Raw genomic sequence first — 20881 nt, forward strand, 5'->3', positions numbered from 1 at the left:
GGACAATGGTCCCAAACAAATCAGCAGATCAACAGCAGAATGACTGAAAAGGAAAGAATAAAGTTATTTTAATGGCAAAGTCAAACCTCAGATGTCAAGCAGATTGAAATGCTGTAGTGGGACCTTAAGAGAACTGTGAAACAAGCGTGAGCCAGAATGTTTCCACAACAAAGTGAGAGACTGATAAAGGCATGCAGAAAATGATTGCCCTAAACTTATTTCTGCTAAAAGTGGCTAAAAGTTTCCTTCTTTTTCACCTGACTCTTAAGTATTACTGGGAGCGTGGCTCATCAGAGAACTACTTGTTTTTATCATTGAGTACAATTATATCAATCTGGCTGTTAGACATTAGTCTTAATAGTAATATTAAGCAGAATCAGGTACATCAGGATGATCATGACAGGATTTCTTCCCCAGTGAAGAGGTGATGTCTCCTGTGTAACAGACATCATTTATTAACATTTAGAACAATTTTGTTTACAAGCATCAGAAATGTTTAAAAATGGCAGCAGTGGCAGCAAGACACATTCTAATCAACAGACTGGTTCTCGCATGCAGTTTTACAGCGCAAGACATTTCAAGTCTTATTGTCATTATAAAGCAACAACAACAACAACAAACAAAGTGAGGCTTTCGTTTGGGAAAGGCTGAGACCAAAGAAAACAATGAGCAACAATCTTGTGTTTATTTCACTGAATTGGCTGTCGCCTATTTACAGCCAAGCGTACATTCATAGACGTTTTCTTATGTCTCAGAAGTTTGTTTCAGTATAATTCCTGTCAGTGAACATAACATCGCATAACTTGAAGAACCATGAAATGAAAAAAGATTCACATCCACACAATAAGGCAGCAAATTAAATGATACTCTAGTGTCCTTACAATTTTAATGTTATTGTGCTCTTGTTAGAATTACGCTAATATACTGTAAAGAGGACTGCTGTTCAAAGGAAGTCAAGTGCTTTGTCTCATATTTACAATATTTAGGTAAATAAACATTTTAAGTGAATTGTAATCTCAAAGAGCTGCCAGTTACAGTATATTAAGACAGTAATGAAACATCAACTTAAAAAAATATCACAATCCTTTATAAAATACTTCCAAAAAAAATTGGCCCACAAGTGTCTTTAAAGGATATAGTAAAGTTTGACTTTATGATCAGTAAAGTTGGGAGCTTTGAACTCATATGTGACGCAGCACAGGAAAGGGACTTTACGATATCGCCAGTGTTTATCTTAACTTCACCGTCTGACAAATACAGATTCTGTAAGTGCTTCTGATGAATAAACTGCATATAAACAATGCGCAATGTTACCCCCAAATCCTCACATCAAAGCTCTCAGCTCAAGTTCAAATCAAACACAGCACAGCCACACATGCCTAGGGTGACCAACCGTTCTCTTTTCCCCGGACATGTCCTCTTCACGTTCTGTTAGGGGGGATTTTCGTGATTGATAAAAATGTCCGGGTTTTCCTATATTCCGACAGAGGACCCATGTGTGTGACGTCATCCCCGAACTGCTGCTTTGTGAGCGCTTGTTCTGCACTCACAGACGGGACAGTCAGCGCGCAGCAACGCACCTAATGATGTTTAAAAGATCCCAAAGCGCATGTCCATCTTTTCAGACGAACTGCAAAAGAAATTTCCCTCGTACCGACCCAGTACTGGTAATTTTTCCTATGCAGATGAGGCATACCATTATCTGTACCATTATTTAATTCCAGAGGCTTTTTTTTTTTTTTGCACTTGTTGACTTGTAAAAGCCTATATGGCATATTTTATTTCACAATTCAATAACCGCACAGAGAAGGTGCCATTTAAATATGTTTCTTTAAGCAAGTTCTTCATGATTGAGCCAAGTGTCCTCTTTTTTGGAAATCAAAATATGGTCACCCTACACATGCCTGACAGGGGATTTATACTTCTGTGTTAAATCTGCATCTGCAGGAGTGTTGTAACCATAAACCCTTCTGAAACACAGGCGCTACGTAGATTTGCCTCAGAAGTGTAATTCAGGCATACGAGTGCAACTCAGATACTCAACGAAATTTTCCCTTTAGTGATGCTGAATATTTTTTCTGTCTCTAGCCTGTGAATTGTAATCGACTGACGGTTACTTGTATGCTTCGTGAAGTTTGTATTGAATGTTTGATCATTTACTAAAGTTAAACCTCATAGAAAATAATCAAAAATAAATATATATATTTTTTCGCATGTTAATCGAGAAGTTTTAGGAAATTTTAGGAAACATAAAATGGAAAAAAAAAACAACTTCGCCTAGCTTTTGTATGCTGCGTCACATATTTATGTTTCCATATTCCAAACTTTGTTGATATGTTAGCAGCTTACTTTATGAAAATTCAAATGACACTAAGCTGCTTCTTTAACCGATTGTCCTGAATTGTTTGATATTTACTTTTACTCCAGCTCAAAGTTACTGCACATGTGTTCTTCTGGGTGTGTTATAAGAAGTGCGGTCTTTTTGTAGAAGGTAAGTCTTAAAGGGCTCCGTGAATTTTCAAAAACAATTTCAAATCAAGTTAGCTGCGCTATGGGGAAGCTGAAGCTTCCCACAGTTTGATATATTTTTCTGACAGACATTCATTGGGCATTGAAAGTTTAGAACACTGCTGACTGTATGAGGATTAATCCCATTAGAATATATTGTCCATACATTATCTGGTCCTAGCAAGAAGACAACTATGGAAACTATTTCACATAAAAGGCTCTTCTAAAAAAGTTCTATGTAAGGCTTTAGAAACATCTTTACCAGAAACTTTGTTCAATTTCCTCAGACACGTTAAATGATCTTTGATGTATATCACACACTTTTTAGTTTGTATTGTACACATGTTATATACCACTGCATTTGCATGATGTACCTACAACATAAACACAGTCAGTGGAGGTACTGTAGGTTTAACAAGCTGTTTAAGTTGAATTGTGGAATGAGTAAAAAGTGTCTTTCTTTCACTTTTCCGCTGCACTTAGTCTCCTTGCCTTTATGAATGCCATCCCGTGTGTCCTCATGTGAGTGTTCAGGTTTCCCTCCGTTTCAAACATCTTCCCACACACCTTACATTTAGTGTTTGGTGTCCCATCGCTGTTCTCATCAGTAACATCGAACTGGTTCTCTCTTTGACTCTCCTCGTCTTCCTTGCTCCGTCCGTTATATCGGCCAAGGCCTTGAGGCTCCTTCAGCCGGTGGACAATAAAGAGGTGTCGGGCCAGTGAGCGGTGGGAGGTGTAGCACAGGCCGCACTCTTGACACTGGTAAGATGAGCCGTCAGACTTGTGCTGAGGAATGTGCTCTTGGAACGCAGCAAAATCTTCAGTGGTGAAGCTGCAGACAGCACACTTGTGAACTTTGAGGATGTTCACCTTAAGCCTCTTCAGTGGCTGCGAGATAGTGCCCCTGGAGTTCAGCCCTGGATCTCCTTCATCATCTTCTGTCTTCCTTTTGGGGCTGAGGCTCTGTAAAGGACATTATATGAAAGTTAGCTCAGAGATGTCATGAAAAACAAAGAAGTGATTTCCTTCTAAAATTGTTCCACAGTACCTTTTCTTTGTCAGGTAAAGCCTCCATGTTATGAGTCTTTCCTCCTACATCTTTAACTCCATGCATCAGTTGAACGTGCTGATCCAGCAACACTCTTTTAGTAAAGGGCTGACTGAGAGCTGGGCAGTGCCTGTAAAATCACAATTTAAAAAAGTAAAAGCACATTAAAAAAGTATTTCAGACTTTACTACGTACAAGGCACATTGCATTGTTCTGATGCTGAACTTTGTAAACCTGTAAAATCCCTACAAAAAAATGTGAGTTGGTCATGGAGACCATGGACACAAATAATTTCTTACTTTTGCTCATTTACAGAGTGAGACTTGCTCAGGAAATGTAAGCATACACAAACAGTTGCAGAGAAAGTGATACTCACGGGCAGGTGTAGACCTTCCGCAAGCCCTTGTGTTTTAGACGATTGTGTCGGCAAAGGCTGTGGGAGGAGCTGAAAGACTTGTCACACTGTCGACAGGGGTGCTTTTTCAACATCTGCAGAGGGAAGGGAAGAATATCTGAGGACTAAATCATACAGACCTAGAGACTGTTTGGCAACTGCCTGGAAACCACCATTTGCTATGGAAAATGAGTATTCCCTACCAGCTGCAAGCGGTTGCTAGAGGTTGCTAGCAGTTGCTGTGGCATTGATTGCCTAAGCACCTGACCTAGGGTCAGTGGCCCCTAGTAACCACTGGATGCTAGGGAAAAAGGTGTAGTCCTGCACCCAGTGGTATGTAGTTGCAGGAAGTTGCCTTTTGTCACTAGGTGAAACTGCTTGCAAAGAGGTATGTGATGCTGCACTGCAAACCTCGTTCGGAGTTGTTTGCATGGAAAATGGTAACTACCATGAAGACCATTTGTCTTCAATTTAAAAATTTCCCCTTTTGAAACATGTTGGTTGCAGTGGCAATGTGCTTCACTAAGAAGGTGAATGCTTTCCATTTCTGGCTCAACTCATTTATCAGCACTAAGCAAATCTTAAAAACAATAATTTGGCAAATCTTAAACTTTCTTATGAGAGTGGCAGATATTTACCTTGCCATGTTCTCGCCTCATGTGCACCACAAAGAGCTCCCTGGAACTGAAGAGGCTATTGCAGTCTTTACATGTGTATCCTGAACTGGGAGGGCTCTTCAAGTCTTCTGAACAGTTACTGTTATTTTTCTTTACTGACAAAGCTGAAGGTTTCTTTTCTCCCTTGTTTTGACCGTTGATATTTCTACCATCTTTGTTATTATTACGGGGGCTCTTGCTGTTGGTGCTGTTAGAATTAGTGGGCTTCGTGCTCAGTGGAAGGTTGATCCCCAGGTTTGGCGGGCCCTCCGTGGTCTTCAAGGTTCCATGTATGGCCTGAAAATGAGCCATGTGGGCAAAAAGTGTAAAAAATCTACAGTCTGACATTTCTAAAGTACAACTCATGAGATTAATTGGAAGTTACGGTAAAATGTTTACTTTCAAGTTAAAATATTCATACAAAAATTAATCCTATTGCACAAAAATCAAACTATATATTTTTGCCTACCTTAATATGATCCAACATGAGCTGTTTTTGTGCATAGTGCAGGGAGCAATCGGGACATTTAAACACTGAAACTTTATGATTGATTATATGCTGGTCAAAGTGTGTGTAGAGGAGGGACTGAAGAGTAAACACAGTATCGCACATGGAACATTTATAGATCATCCTGAAAGACAGACAGAGAAGTATTTAGGGATGGGAGCTGTTCAAATGCTACTTTTGGGTTTACATCATGCTTATAATTAATGTTGGTGCCAGTTCACTACATATAGTATGAAATATTCAACTTGAGGGACATTAAGGCCAAATGGGTCAAGGACAGCTGCTGCTGAGCGTATATATCATCAGAACTGTTAATGATGGGTGATGTAAGTAAGTAAGTGAAAGGTTACTGTGTGGAAAAAACAAACCAAAGCTAAGCCACCAAATCTAAAACACACAAATCCTACTACTGATGAAACAGCAAAGATAATGAAAGGCATTGGACATGGGTATTGGGTTACATTGACGTGTGCTTGTGTCAAAGAAAGCTTACATACATTTATGTTGATGAGTAAACCATGAAAACAATTATCATATGGGTATATAACTGAGATTAATTTGAAAACCCAGCTCTGAAAATGTTAGGAATCTGTGTGAAATGGAAATACATGATAAATATTGGCTCATTTTGAATTTGATGGCAGCAACATTGGGGACAAAAGACTGGAAAAGCCTAACCCTTAAAACAAAAAGCTGGAGGAGTATCTTGTAACCAATTAGGTAACAAATTGGTAACATTATTTGGTATAAAGAAGTATCTTATAAAGGCAGAGTTTGTCAGAAGGTTCACCTATTTGCAAGAAATACAAATTGTGAAGCAGTTTTAGAATTAATTAATGTTTCTCAATGTAAAATTGTAAAGGCTTTTGAATATCTTAGTATTTACAGTACATAATATGATCAAATGTTCTGAGAATCTGGAGAAATATCTGTGCACAAAGTACAAGGCTGAACCTCAATACTGCATGTCTGCGATCTTCAGGTTGTCAGACTACACTGCTCATTTACAATGGACTTAAAACTCTTATTGGAAAACATGGATGCTGCAGAAGAGAGGATGTCATTTGATTGGCAGCGCATCTCTGATAGTATGCATTAGTGCCTATGGAATTAGCACTAATGCACAACAGTGTGACTTCATAGTAGAAGAGTCTGGATGCTGAATAGACCTGTCTACAGTCCAGACCTTTAACAAGCTAAAAATATTTGCCACATCATGAAGTTAAAAATAAGACAAAGAAGACACAGAACTGTCTCCTCAGTTCCCAGATATTTTTAGACAGTTGTTAAAAGAAGTGGTAATTCTACAAAGTGTTAAACTTGGCTGTGTCCTGAGTTTTTTGGGATGTGTTGCTGCCATCAAATTCAAAATAAGATAATGTTTTTCTTAAAATTATACATTTTGTCAGTTAAAATATTTGATACATTTTCTGTGATCTATTGTGAATAAAATATGGGCTTATGTGATTTGCAAATGATTGTATTTTTGCAAAAATATTTTCAGAATTAGGTTCTATTTTACATATTTTTGATGATAGATACAGCATGTGAAGACCTACTTGGGCTCGCCTGCCTTCAGTCCTGGATGCTGTGTATATGCATGTGAGTGTGTTCCCGGTGCAGACTTGAAGGCCATGGGACAGAGAGGACATTTAAAGAAGACCTCACAGTGAGCACTTTGTATGTGGGACTTTAGAGTTGCGACATCAGCAAAGATCACACTACAGTGGATACAGCTGGAGGGACAAAGGATGGAGAAAGGAAGAACAGGTAAGATATTGACTCAAATTACATTTTATGAATCAATTCAGCACATTCTCCTAACAGAAACTTTGCTGATATGAATTCAAAATGGTCATTGACTTTGTGCCATCAAAAGTCCAGCACCTTAGTCTGCAAAAGACTCGTGTCAAACTTGGACCTGATTCTTGAGTTTATAGTAAAATATATGAATAAATATGCATAAATGTGTTTTAGGAGTTAAATATAAAGATTTATATTGAATATTAAAATACACGATAGTTAACTTAGGCCCCAGTCACAAAGGCCTAAAGACTGGCTGGCAACCCTTTAGCAACCATTAGTCATGAGGGAAAAAAAGCAGTTGCTGGCAGTTGATGTGAAATCAATAGCTGAAGCCCCATTTCTGCTGGACTAGAGACAGGTTGCCAGGACCACCAGGCAGCCATCAGTAAAAGTGTGTATTCTGTGAGCAACTGAGATGTGGGACAGTTGTAAAGTGAAATTGGAAGAATATATGCTGAGCTGAAAACCTTGTGATTTCAAACTTTAACCCAGGGTCCAGAGGTCAACATGAGGTTACCAACTATGCATGTGACTGAAGCTATAACTAGTATGTGGAAACAGCGGGAAATGACCAGCCTGACAAATCTCTCTATAATCACATTTTAAAGTACTAATTGAAGTAGAAATACAGATATCGTCACACAGAAATAGAAAATACATTTATATTTTGGGATTGTTAACCTCTGGTCTTGGGGATAAAAGTAAATTTTTTGTATATTGAGCTGATTTATGAATTTAAGTTAAAATTGAAATGTTCTGAAAGTGCATTTGCACATAGTGTCATGTCTATGAAGTTGATAGCACTCTTAATTGATAAGCAATTACAAGTCATATCAACTGTAAAAATATCATCAAGAGGCCAAGAATGTAATAAAATGTATTACATCGTTGCGGATTTTACCTTCATGGCCAACTGTTCTTTTAATAACAATTTGATTGACCAGGGTCATAATTGAACTGTAATTGCTCAAAGACAAACTTTTATTTTTAATGGCATGTAACTTGGGTGACTCCAACTGTGACAGTCTAATTTTTTCTCAGTAATTTTTGTTGTGAATAATATCACTTTTGGGGATATGGGATTGTCAAGCTGCAGATGTTTTAATAACTGTAATTAGAAATGACACTATAAGTGCCACTTTGAATGGAAAGCAAGAACAAGACACATTTTATTCCGTGTATGGCCACTTTCAGAAAATCATGGTGCAACGTGGCTTCATATTTTAATCAGATTTCACACTATGCACATAAACATCTGGGTCTCAATAGCACATGTTTTGAAAAAGAAAAAACTATGTCGCATAACAGAAGACAAAAAAACAAGTTTATAAAGTTCTAACGCACCAGTAGCCGACTCTCCGAGTGTAATGCAGACAGTTTTTGGTCACATGTGACTGGAAGTGGACAGAGCGACAACTGGCACCACACTCAGGGCAGATGTAAGGTGATTTGTGCTGGTGGATCCGCTGGTGTGACAAAAAGCTGCACTGATTTGGGAGAAGCATTTGGCAAATGGTGCATGTTTTCTATGGGATAAAGAAAAGACATTAAAAAATTGACTTTTTTCACCTACTATGTTTAGAAAACTGCTTCCAGAATACATCATGTTATTTAACTAAAATATTATTAATGCAAATTAATATATACTGCAGATTAAATTATTTTTATATTTCTTCCTTACATGTATCTTGGCATTTACAGTCAACTATACACTCTACCCTTTATATAGAATGCCTTGTGTTTTCATAGCATGGTATTTTCTGCGGCTTTTGTAGAGATTTTGTCAAATTGACCGGAGTTGGCAAAAATAGCTTCCCTCACATCCTGTGGTGATTTACGCATTACATACACACCTGACTTCTGGGCTCCGATGCTTGTTGATAGTGCATTGCTAGTGAGTTGTCATCCTGGAACATTTCGTTACACTCCAAGCATTTTAAGCTGTGCCTGCAGAGCTTTGATGCATCATCCTCCAACGGCATGGCTGCCACAACAGGTGCACTGCTTGGAGCTGAAATCACTGCAGGTTGGTTCCCAGCACCAGATACCTTGTCTTGCATTTGACCCGCAGGCGCATGTGCTTGAGTGGTAGTGGTGGTGCCATTAACGCTGTGTGGTCCTGCAGCTGATGTACCAATCATCTGATCTGCAGGGATGGGTTTTAGGATTAGGTGTGAACACTGCATAACCACCCCTTTGTCTTTGTGACCCCTAGCATGAGACAAGAGGCTGCATTTGTTATAGAACACTATACTTTTGGCACAGTGGTTGCAGGTGACCTCGATCCGCACACTGCGGCGCTCGTAGTGCTGTGTCAGGCTCTTCTCAAGAGCAAATGAATCTCCACACTCCAAGCACTTGTAGCCAAGTGAGGGTAGAGAGATACAGGCTGAGGTTGGTGGGGAGAGGTTTGGGATGTACACAGGGACAGGATTCATGCTACTCAGGACTTTATTGAAGGCATCCACCACAGAGCTTTGAGAACTAGTGAACACTTGAACTCTAGAGACTTTCTTTGACTGCTGACTGGTGAGAATTGTCTGCTGTTTTGCTTGCTGTGATTGCTGATGTTGGGGCTGTTTGTACAAGGTGTGTTGGAGATCACAGGCAGCAGAGGACACTGTATGAGGCAAAAGGCTGAGGTTACTAAGATGGACTGTCTTTGGCACAAGTTTGGCATTTGCCAGACTAGAGGCAGGTACCATGACAGTCTGTTGTTGGATGGCATTAGCAGCTTTCAAGATAGCACTGCTGGCACTTTGTACTGATGCAGCAGGGATGACTGTTGCTTTAACCGTTGTGTTGTTAGCCAGCTTAAGGTTGATAACTTGGGAACCAGCTGTCTTGACTGCTGAGACTGGCAGGAATGCTGTTGCAACAGGTTTAATTGTCATTTGCTTGGTTATTTCAATTGAAGGTCCCCCTGTGGTGGTTAATACTGTGGTTGAAAAAATTGCACTAGGATTAGTGGTTGTCATGACAGATGTGCTGTTCTCTCTTTTTTTCAGACCCTCAGGATCAAATTCTGGAAGGACTCGGGTGACTGTACGCTTGATCTGTCCAGTTGAGGTTTTGATTGTTTTGATCCTGACCTTTGGGATAACTGGGGTGGTGTCTGTGTTTGAGGCAGGGGAACCTTTGCTGCTGCGTTCACTAGTCACACTAGAGGGGCTGTCTGGTTGTCTTGTTAGCAGTCTCTTTGCAATCTCCATGGCTGATTCCTGATCCTGTGGCTTCTCAGGGACTCTTGAATTTTCTTTGACCTGTGCTGGTTCTTGTTGTGTTGTAGGAGAATCCAAAGTACCTAAGTCTTCAGCACCAGCTTTCTTGGCACTTAGAGCAGCTATGGCTGCTATACAAGATGAAAGTTTTGTTGAGGATTTGGATTTGACTTGTGAAAGGCTGGATGGATTACCAAGTCCCGATGACTGCCCACCTTCTTGGCACTCTTTGCTATGAGACTTGGGCATTGTTTCCTCAAGTTTCCCTTCAGGTAAAGTTGGCTGAGAGAGATTCTTGAACTTACAACTTCTAAAAGTACCACTGTTATTGTTGTTAAGATCAGGCTTTTGGTCTCCATTTGTTTTGGGCTTGGAAAGACTTTCCCTTTTAGCAGATTTGGAGTTCCGCTCCCCTTTCCTAGCTGTGTGACCTCCCTGCTTGTCTCCTGGGTCTTCTACCTCAATTTTCTCATCATCATCAAACTCTTCTGTGCTGGAAATTGGGCTAAACTGATTGAAGGTACATGATTCATTGTTCATTTTCTGGCCTTCCTCTCTGGGAATTTTACATCCATTCTTCGTGTATTGAGCCCCAGTTGGTATTGTGGACACCAAAATATTATGAAGTCCATTGTGAACAGAAGGGAGTCGGGAATGGGAGTGGAAATGCCTACCCCTCTCTGATTCAGTCCCACAATGGTCACTTGTGTCTAGGTTTCGTGTGTTCTTCACAATGACACTAACACCTACATCATGTGCTGCTGAGGGGTGTTGGGCCTCATTCTCACTGTTAGTCACACCACCACTGGTTTGCTTGAGCTGTCCATCATGGTCATCTTGGTGGCCAGATTCAATAGCGGCTTTAGGATCCACCATGTCAGGGATGTCAAAGGCCGCCAGCAGGTCATCAAAGTCAGGCGTCTTCATATCTCCCATATTCCTGCTCCTGTTCCAGTGAGGTGATCACCCTAGAAAGACAAAGTATCAAAACATTTTATTATGCTGGTCTTGGGAGCTACAACCCTTAACTCTATTGTAATTGTTCTGTTTACAAGAGTGTGCAAGTATATAAGAATTCTGATCAGGTCAGTCATACAATGATGGCATGAAGCTAGTCTTAAAAAATTGGATACGGAAGAAAATGTGTTCCATTTATATTTGTGTTTGCTTCATACATTAAATATAAATATGTAGAATTCAGTCCTATTTCTGTCATAACTTAGTAAGTTCACTAACTAGTTTTAGACAGGTACACCAGGTTGTAACACACCATCCACATAGTGTGTAGATGTGATGCTGTGATGACATTAAAAGCACTTTGTTATTAAATAAATTAATAAATAAAACAGTAATAATATTTTCGTCAAAGTGAAATAAACTTAAAGTATACCACAGTGCTGATTATGTCAATTTTAGCTCTCGTCAAGAATTTGCTGAATTATGGAATTATGCCTCAACTATATATATATATATATATATATATATATATATATATATATATATATATATATATATATATATATATATATATATATATATATATATATATGATTTTCCTTTTTCAGTTGTCACTGCTCAGCTAAATTTTGTCTTGAATAATATGAAATAAAATGTTCACAATAAATTGGCTTAGTTAAATAATTTGTTTAAATATAAACAGGAACACTATGTGTCTGTTTATCATAATCAAATACAAATCAGGAACATATTCTTGGCAGTCAGGTGAAATGTTTTGTGTTTTGAACATTTTTATTTTTTAGGAATCAGCCTTTATTTTTATTACAAAAACAATTTAAACTAGCTATGATTGGGCATGTCTGAATGTAGCCTGTTATGAGTGTTGGGGACAAAAGGGACAGCTAAGCTGCTCTGCTTGTACGTGCAGCTGAATCAGTGCTGCTGTTTCATCCAAATCTACAGGAGCCAAAGTTCCACAGACAGACCCATATCCTTTAACCTGGACTTGGATTGCAAAATAAAGAATTCCCCATGTAATCCATATTGTTCGCTGGTGATGAAATGACAGAGAAAAGGAGAAATCTTATGGGGGGAGAGGGCAGGAAACATATGCAGTGAGGGAAAAAATGGCTGCTGAGCTGTGTGAAGCTGCAGCAGAGGGAGAAAGGCCTGGTGGAAAGAACAGCTATTCACAGCCATGACAGGCAGAACAGCTTGACGTAGAAACCAAGTGAAGGTTAAATGCAGGCAAATATATCAAATACACAACATAGAACCCATCTTGACAACACCAGTTTAATAGACGTGCATTGTTAGCACTTGAAATCGACACAATGTGTAAAAGAGTACTAAAGTCTAATAAATAATAGAGGAAACATGCAAGTGAATCAGCAACTCCTCACCCTCTTGCCTCCGTCCCTCTCCAGCCACTAGCCAAACCTTCTTTCCTTCCTTCTTTCCATCCTGAAACAAACAAAGTCACAATACTACTAACCCACAAAAGCCATCCACCACCCCACCCTGCCTGAAAAAAAAAAGAAAAAAGTCTTGTTTCTTCCCAGCCAGGCAAAGGCCCAGAATACAGGCTCAGGTTACATCCCGCGATCTGGTGAGTGATGGTGGTCTTGGTAAAAATCGTCCTTCTCTGCACCACTCGAGCACACAGACATGTAAACAGACAACAGATAAAGCATGCTCCTATGTGTATGCATGTGTGTGTATGTGTGAGGTAGGATCTAGGCTGCAGATTCTCAAGACTCCCAGCCAGCCACGTCCCACTGCACTCGTCCCTTCCCAAGTCTCACTGCTCCCCTCACACTGAGCTGTGCTTCGGCACGCTAGCGCTCGGACATCCAGCCAGCATTTAGCAGGAGAAGCGGGGTCTGTGCTTGTGCTATGGTTGAGCTGTGATGGTCTGCCATGAAGCAGCCTAGGCTATCTCTATCCCCATGGAGCACAGAGACAGCATTGTTCCTGTGAGCACTCTGACTGCCTCAAACCGGTTTCAGCTGGTTCCGGTCACCCAGCATAAAAGCCTTCTGCTGCAGACAGAAGCAGTGTGCTCACCTCCCAGGAAGCACTGCAACAATTCTCACTAAACCAGGTCCACATTGTCAAAGATTTTATAAAAGAACAAGGATTGAGCTATTACCATTTCACAGGTGGACACTAGTCTGGTTGCTTGCACAGCTTTGAAATCAAGCCAAAAAATACAAATAATGGAGAAGAATATGATGATTGGTTTGAACACAGATGTTGAAAAAAAAAAGTAATAGATGCCAACAAGACTTAAATGGTAAAATGACATCCAAATGAGTCTTTATGATAGCTGCTTACTAATGCACTGAGAAGAAGAAGGAAGTTTAAACAATAAGGATAGTAGCCAAATCTTATACTGCAACCTTGGCCTGTTCCTCAGACCCATCCCTCAGTACTTTACCCCCAATCATGATAGTAACCCCTCTGAAAACTGAAGACTTTGATGTGGCCCCTAACAGAATTATTCCTATCACTGTGATATAATGACAGGAAGTGTAAACAAAAGTAAACATGGGCAAACAGGCCGCACATGCACCTTCCTCCCAAAATTTAATCGCGTGCCATCCCCACCACCACATACACCCCCACAGAGACGCACAGGGACATAGACATGCACTGTCATGCATATATATATGTACATATGAAAAGGTAAACTTGGCATACCCTTCTCAGATTTTTTTTTCCCACTCTGAGAGATATTGAGTGGAAAAAAGTCTTCCTTTGGAGGCCTCAGCACCTGCCCTTACTCAGCCCCAACCACTTCAGCTTCCACCCTCCATCCTCAGCCCTCCCTTCCCCCTCCTCCCACTCTCCTTCCCTGGGTCAGTCCTAGCTTTCAGTCCCAGCCCAGGCCTCGTATTATCCTGAACCCCTCGCCACCACCACTACGGCCGTGCATGAAGGGACGGATGGAGTATTCAGCGGGCGAACCAGGCCTTTTGTCTCTGCCTGTGCAGGGAGTGGGGTGGGGGGAGGTGGTGAGAGGACTCTCCACTTTGGCTCTGAAACAGCAGCAGCTGGTGCAGAGAAAGAAGAGAGCGAGAGAGGGAGGCAAAAACACAGGGAGGTGGGGGAGGCGGAGAGGAAATGGAGGAAAAGGAAATGAGCGCGAGCGTATAATAAGTTTCTGATTTTGTGCACCGTGTTCATATATTTACGCTACAGAACACAAATATAAGTCAATAAATGATGTTAACACAGGATCACCGCTGATGTCCATGTTCTGATCCTGCACATTTTTTCCCCAGTGATACATAACACACAGAAACAAAATGTATAAATAGCCCAGGCCTCTGTTTAGGCCCAACTGTCGGTCTGTGTGCCGCTGCCACCGAGACTCTTGCCTGGGTTTTTGTTGTTAAACATTAAAGCACTGGCATTGATGGTCAAACAGCTGCCCAGCTTTTAACGGCACACAAAATATTCATGAGGTGTGACTGCAATGCAAAGGACGTCTGCAGACATGAGCTCAATCATCCTGATCTGATGATTCTTCTAGCCCACACAGCAAAGCACAGAAATAACATACCAATGACAAGCTAATCACAAGGTATAACATACAACATCGATGACAATACGTGTGATAAAATTGGTGCGCAAAATCAAATAGCTCATAACCTACCTGGCAGACTGCACGAAGAGGCTTTCAGCAGAATAAGACTGACTCTCTTTGGCCTGCTACCAGTCCTTGATACATCTGGCAGAGCCACCAAAGGCAGCCTCGAATGCTGCAGCTTAAACTAATTATCCTTCATTATGTAAGCACCATGCCAGATTTATTCGTCAGACAACACAAATGCATTTTTTACACTGAAAGGGGAGCTGGAGCTGAGAATGTATATTATAAAAAGGCCCTCATGGTTCCTCCTGTCTCTCTACACTGTGACAGATTCAGTGCAGGAGAGGAGGCTGAGGTTGCTCCCCACCCCCTAACACAGACAAAGTCACATGACGTCATGTTGTCTCCATTCATGCAGGGCATAAGAGGAGCTGCTAGAAGCAAGCCATCTCCTGCCCCACCAGATTTCCTGTTTGAGATATTATCACTTGAATGTGTTTTCCCAATGCTTTAAAGGGAGGCAGAAGAAACGCCAACAATGTATTCCTGTTTTGTTTGACACTTTTTCTTATTTCTATCATGTAATTATGGAGTTACATGATATAGAGTATATAGACTATTATAAGTGGCAGCTACAAAAACATCTGACTACAGTATCACTTTACAGTAGGTACAACTGGGTACTAAAAATGAATAAAGGACATCCTAGTAGATAATGAGTGCTTCAGTACTTCCCTATAAACTGTGCAGGATGCTGTATTTTTCTTTCTATTCTTTTTTTTTAACTGGAGAACCAACTGGAAGATATGTTCAGTATTTGTTCATGCATAGTTCTAGATGAACTCTTTTATCTGCTTAATTTTTTCTGGATCATTTAGTGAAACATGGTTGTTACTCAGTAGTGTCTCATTATTTAATGATTATGTCAGCAATACTGACTGTTTATGTGTGCTGAAGAAAACTGAAGCAGTATACCTAGTAGATAGTATACTTTATTGCTTATATTTACAGTTAGGTCGATAAGTTATTGAACACAAGTGTTGTGATTTTTAGCTCTGCACACCACCATGTGGATTTTAAATTAAACTATCAAGATCCCATGAAGCGCAGATGTTTAAATTCAAGGTATGTTATACATAAGAAGCACTTGGTCAGGAGAAGACACGGAGTTTCATGTTCAGGAATAGCCTGATCCTTTATCATTTCATAACAAATTAACCCTATAATGTCATGTGAATGGGTGTGTGGCAAACAGAGGGTTGACCCAGATGCAGGACTTAGCAGACTGACGTAACTCAAAACCGCAGCTTTGTTTTAACACTGGTAAAACTGTGCAGGAAACAAAAACCAAAAACAATATCTGAGCTGAACAGGAACAAACTGACTTGAGGCTAAGCAGACGGCATAAAACTCATACAGCATGAGGGAGGACACGAGAAAGAATAGAGGGAGACACAGACGATGTATACACCTTTATTGTCATATACAGATAAACGGTGTAGCCACATTTACCCATAATGACATTCTTTGGCTCGTGCTCCTCAGCTTCACATGAGCATATAGAAAGTGTGCAGTTATATTTAAGAAGAAAATAACAAGAAAGGAACAGTAATAATAATAATAATAATAATAATAATAATAATAATAATAATAATAATAATAATAATAATGATGATAAAGAAAAAAATGAACAAACAAAATAATAAAGTATTAAATATTTAGAGAATTTAAGACAATTGTTGGTATTTACAGTTTGTGCAAAAACCTGTGCAATGAGCATTTAAGTGGCATTTGTTGAAGTGACAGTGTGCAGAGTAGTGAGTGTGTAATGGTGTGTGCAGAATGTCAGCAGTTCAAAAGCCTGGAGGCTTGTGGGTAGAAACTATCTCTGTGTCTGCTAGTGCGGGTCTGAATGCTGCTAAACTGCCTGCCGGACGGCAGGAGTGTGAAAAGTCTGTGGCTGCGGTGGCTGGGATCAGAGAGGATCCGCTGTGTTATACCAGACGAGACAAGGGAAGCAAAACTGAACATCACCCACATGAGACAGGAGACTATCAAAATAAAACAGGAAATAACACACACTGAGTCCAGACCAAGACAACTTGACAAACAGACATGAAGATATGACTGACAAAAGGATAAAACATAGATTATAACAGGAAAATTAAGGGATAAACTTCTTTGACTCATTTGATGAGTTAGAGCAAGCCATCATGGCATTTGTATCAAAACAACCCACTGTAGGTTCCTTATGCAATAAAATGAAAGCAATATTGTGCTTTTGGCTTTCTGAAAAGATTTCAGAACTGTGACAAACACAAAGCAAACTGTTCATTTTAATGAACGCTGCCAAAAAGACCACCCTTTAAAAGTCAGTGTTCGTGACACCACTATCACACTGCTTAATGCGTCATATGACATGATGCTCACAGCTCAAAACTCATATTAAAATAATTATATACTAAGCTGAAAAAATACTATATAACAGTAATAACAAAAAATAGATTGTAGACTTATCAAACAAGTAAAATCAATAGTTTCATGCCTTTTGACATCACATATTATACTTATATTGCAACTCTTAGTTCAATCACAAATTTAGTCTTCTGTAAATTCACCCCACACTGCCATCTGCTGTTTAAAATCCCAACAAAGGGAGCGCAATATAGAGCTTTACAGTTGAATGTGTTAAGATTTTTTTTTTTTATGATAAACATGGTAGGGTATGGCAACCTGTGGTGAAGAATTGCCTTTTATGCTTGAAAATTACCAGTAAAACTTTCAAAGTTCACTTTATTCCGTCACAACCTATAATTATTACTTTCCAAATACAAAATGCTGATTGATGTGGACAATTATTCTGTCAGAGAAGTCATTTAAGTTGGTTTAATTATGAGGCTGAAAGTTAAAAAAAAGAAAGAAAAAAAAAGGTGACCTCTAGTATAAGTGATCAAATCCAGGCAATCAGACATGAGTAGGTGTTAGTGAATCGTTGAATGAGTTAATGAAAACCTCCTTCACTTCTCAGTGTGGGGTAATCCAAAGTTCATACTTTCACTAGGTGGTAATGTAATTTCATTATGTTTTTTTCATCTTGTTCCTTTTTTTGTTGGTAAAATGTTCCAAGTGAGCAGTTACAGTAAAAAAGGTGAAAGTGATAAATTAAACTATGGCTTTATGAATGATTTTACAGAATAACCTCCAACTGAACCTTGTATTTCTTGCATCTTGCATATTCCTGGTCTTTTTTTTTTACATTTTTCTTTCTGTTACATGAGCTTGTTTTCTTCCATAAAAATAAACCAACAAATATTTGATAAGACGTTGCACTGCGCGTCCTATCTGTCGCTGCCCTTTAAACATAGGTGACTCATCCTGCTTTGTTAAGGTCATTCTTGAACGAGGATATGATATTAGAAGCCATACGCACTCGAATTTTCTGCTGGGTTGTGTGTGGACTTATCCAGGTGGAACCCTTAGTCTTTTCAACACAAAACTATATTTCCCTGCATGGAGTCCTTATCTGTCCTCATCATTTCTGTACCTCCAGCAATCTGTATGTCAATAAAGTCATGAAAGGGATCAGTCAAGCACGAGAATTTCACACGGGTACATACGTGGGTGCCTCACTGTGTTTGAGGACTGCCTAATTCACACTGCTGACCTTTCCGTGCTCTGCAATAAAGTGTGCCAATAAATTAGTTGGACTCTTCATTAACAAGATGGCAGATGTAAGTAAGCACACAACAGGTGTCAAAATATTCATCACTCTTATTCATGGCATCTTGTAAGAGCCGTTGGTTTTATTTCATGTGTGTGCATAATTTTCTGTGATTTGAAAATAAAGCGATAGTTACAAATTGTTAACATGCAGAAAACGTGAAGACAATTCGGTGTTGTGCAAAAGGAAGAAGTAAAAGTTGAAGGATTTCCTCCTATGTTTTAGCACACAGTTACTAATCTTGTGTTAGAGTAGTGTGCGTTTTGTGCTGCTGTATTTGGCTCCAGTTGCTTGTGAAAATAATTCCTATATTTGCATTTCAGCACATTCCTTTGCTTTACTTTTGGATTGTATTTACATTTCAAGGAAATTCCCTTGAAAATATAATATTTTTTAACACGTTTTAAATTTACAATTTTTTAAAAAAAATTTAAAAGTGTGTGATGTGTCAAATAACTGTGATCTGAGTATTGACCAAACTAACCGATTACTACAAGCAAGCAACCCTAATCTGGTAAAAGCTGTAATTTAATTTGTAGGTCTAAATAAATGCAGTTTTGAAGCACTAGGGGAAAAAAATCTTCAAACAGTAACCAAATGAAAACACCCCTCCATAAGGAGTTTTCCTCGGTTACAGGTGGTAATAGGAGTCATGGATAGCCATTATTTATTTTTTGTGAGCTGTTTTTGTTTTTTGTTTTTTTTGCATCAGCATGTTTGTATTTTATGCCGCCACAACTTAGAAATTGCTCTATATACTATTTAGACTATTGAAGTAACTTTTTTCATTGGGAGTTTGTGATGCAGAACTCCCAGAGTAGGAGCCACTGGCATAATCTATTATGGGCCAATACTTACAGGGACTTACAGGAGACAGATTTAAAGAAGTAAACAAGTAAGAGTAATATCCTCATTTCCTATTAGCCAAAAGAAATAAAGACATTGACTGATAAGTATCCATATAGTGTATTAAAGAAGAAGAAAGGTTTCCTTTTCTGAAAAGAGAAATCTTTCTAATGACCAGCAGGGGGCAGTTTCTCTTACTCTGAAAAAAAAAACAAGTCTCATTGTATAGACTGTGTACAACACATATAACTGTGTATAACAGTTCTCACATGTGATGTACTTTATTACCCGAGTAATAGCGCTCTCTGAGGTAAGAAATATTATTAACATAATATCCTGCTTTCTGGGGTTATTGTAAAAACTGTATACTTGAGGCATGAAGAACGCTGCCATATTGGAAAATACAGATTTATGGTGTCTTTTTATGTCATTCTTATACAGAGAGAAGGTTTCTGGGAATTTAAACAGTGCAGAGCCCATGGAGATGTGTTGTCCTCCAAGAAAACAATAGCGCATTCCAGCAGACAACTGCAACGTGTAGATCTGCATCTGCAAAGCTATGGGTAGCAATAAAGGCGGTATGCTGGAGCCTTAACACGCTTGGCTAAGTGAGGCTACAGTAACAATGAAGTTGCAATGTAAATGCCTTTGGTTGTTGTAACAAGGAGCAGGTCTGCAACCACTTGCAGTCACTTGCAAGTTACTTTGGTCACTTTAAAGATGACATAAGATGAAATCAGCCTGCTATAATTTTCTGACTTGAATAATGCCATGTTGGCAGTTACATGGTGTCTGTGATAATATGGCGAGTAACTGTGATAAATAAGGGAATATTGCAAATCTGTTGTTTTCTGTTGCAGAATTGTTGCCCTCCTACACAGAAATTCACATTAATTGCTGACATTCAGAGACCAGTGAGAAATGTGTAGATTTAAAACAGAAATGTAGAAATTGCTCCACAAATAGCAAAGTATTTACTGCAAGAATTCAGCTGCACTTTAACTGCAAAGCAACACAGGCACTGGACAACCTTTGAAGACAGGCTGCTACCCACCGGGCAACATGTTACGTCACCCTTTGATCAAAAGTTGCCTGCTGCAAGTACCTGCATTTGGCTTGCAAGACCAAATAAATAAATAAATAATAACAAATGCAATGCATTGGCCAACTGGGCAACCAATGATTTTTCACAGCCCATGTATTTTGACTGTACTGTGACATGTGACATGTTCACATGTGTATTTGAGGTCATATGCGTGTGAAAGTTACCAATCACAGAAAGGAAAGCACTTTTATGTTATGAGGATTGAACTTTGAGGGCGAACATACCTGCAGAAGTCTTCCAACACTTGCTAAGTGGAAAATGTCCCACTAACGTGGCAGAAACTTTTCAGAGTGTGTGATTTACCCCCGCCTGCTGTCACTTGGCAGTAGCATCAAAAACATGTGAATCAAACAGTAATATGTAATACTCTTATTCATATTTGTGCCGGTAGTGGAGCGTAACCAAGTGTTAAAACACTGAAAACTGTGCTTTGGAGCCAACTTTTGTGCATTTATTCTCTGATGTTTATGTTTATTTGGACTTCTTCGTCTTCGTGGTACACTCCATTGG

At 39.4% G+C, this 20881-nt stretch overlaps 1 protein-coding gene across 3 annotated transcripts; it reads right to left on the reverse strand.

Moving 5' to 3' along the window:
• Positions 1-432: 432 nt before the first annotated feature.
• znf532 (zinc finger protein 532) lies at positions 433-15001 on the reverse strand. Of its 3 annotated transcripts, none has more exons than XM_085463942.1 (9): positions 14763-15001; positions 8777-11112; positions 8268-8449; positions 6677-6853; positions 5079-5241; positions 4592-4906; positions 3936-4048; positions 3560-3689; positions 433-3474 (listed from the first exon to the last, which is right to left on the reverse strand). In XM_085463942.1, exons 2-9 carry the CDS (start codon positions 11078-11080, stop codon positions 2971-2973), a joined length of 3888 nt encoding a protein of 1295 aa, XP_085320068.1. In that variant the 5' UTR covers positions 11081-11112; positions 14763-15001; the 3' UTR covers positions 433-2970. The 3 variants fall into 3 exon arrangements, with proteins under 3 accessions (XP_085320068.1, XP_085320069.1, XP_085320067.1); XM_085463943.1 differs by lacking the exon at positions 14763-15001 and adding an exon at positions 13805-13901; XM_085463941.1 differs by lacking the exon at positions 14763-15001 and adding an exon at positions 12505-13061.
• Positions 15002-20881: the final 5880 nt, after the last annotated feature.

Source organism: Copadichromis virginalis, linkage group LG7 (genome assembly GCF_057382275.1).
Source record: "Copadichromis virginalis isolate Kocher_CV1m ecotype Utaka linkage group LG7, C_Virginalis_male_GT1.1, whole genome shotgun sequence".
Lineage (NCBI taxonomy): Eukaryota > Metazoa > Chordata > Actinopteri > Cichliformes > Cichlidae > Copadichromis > Copadichromis virginalis.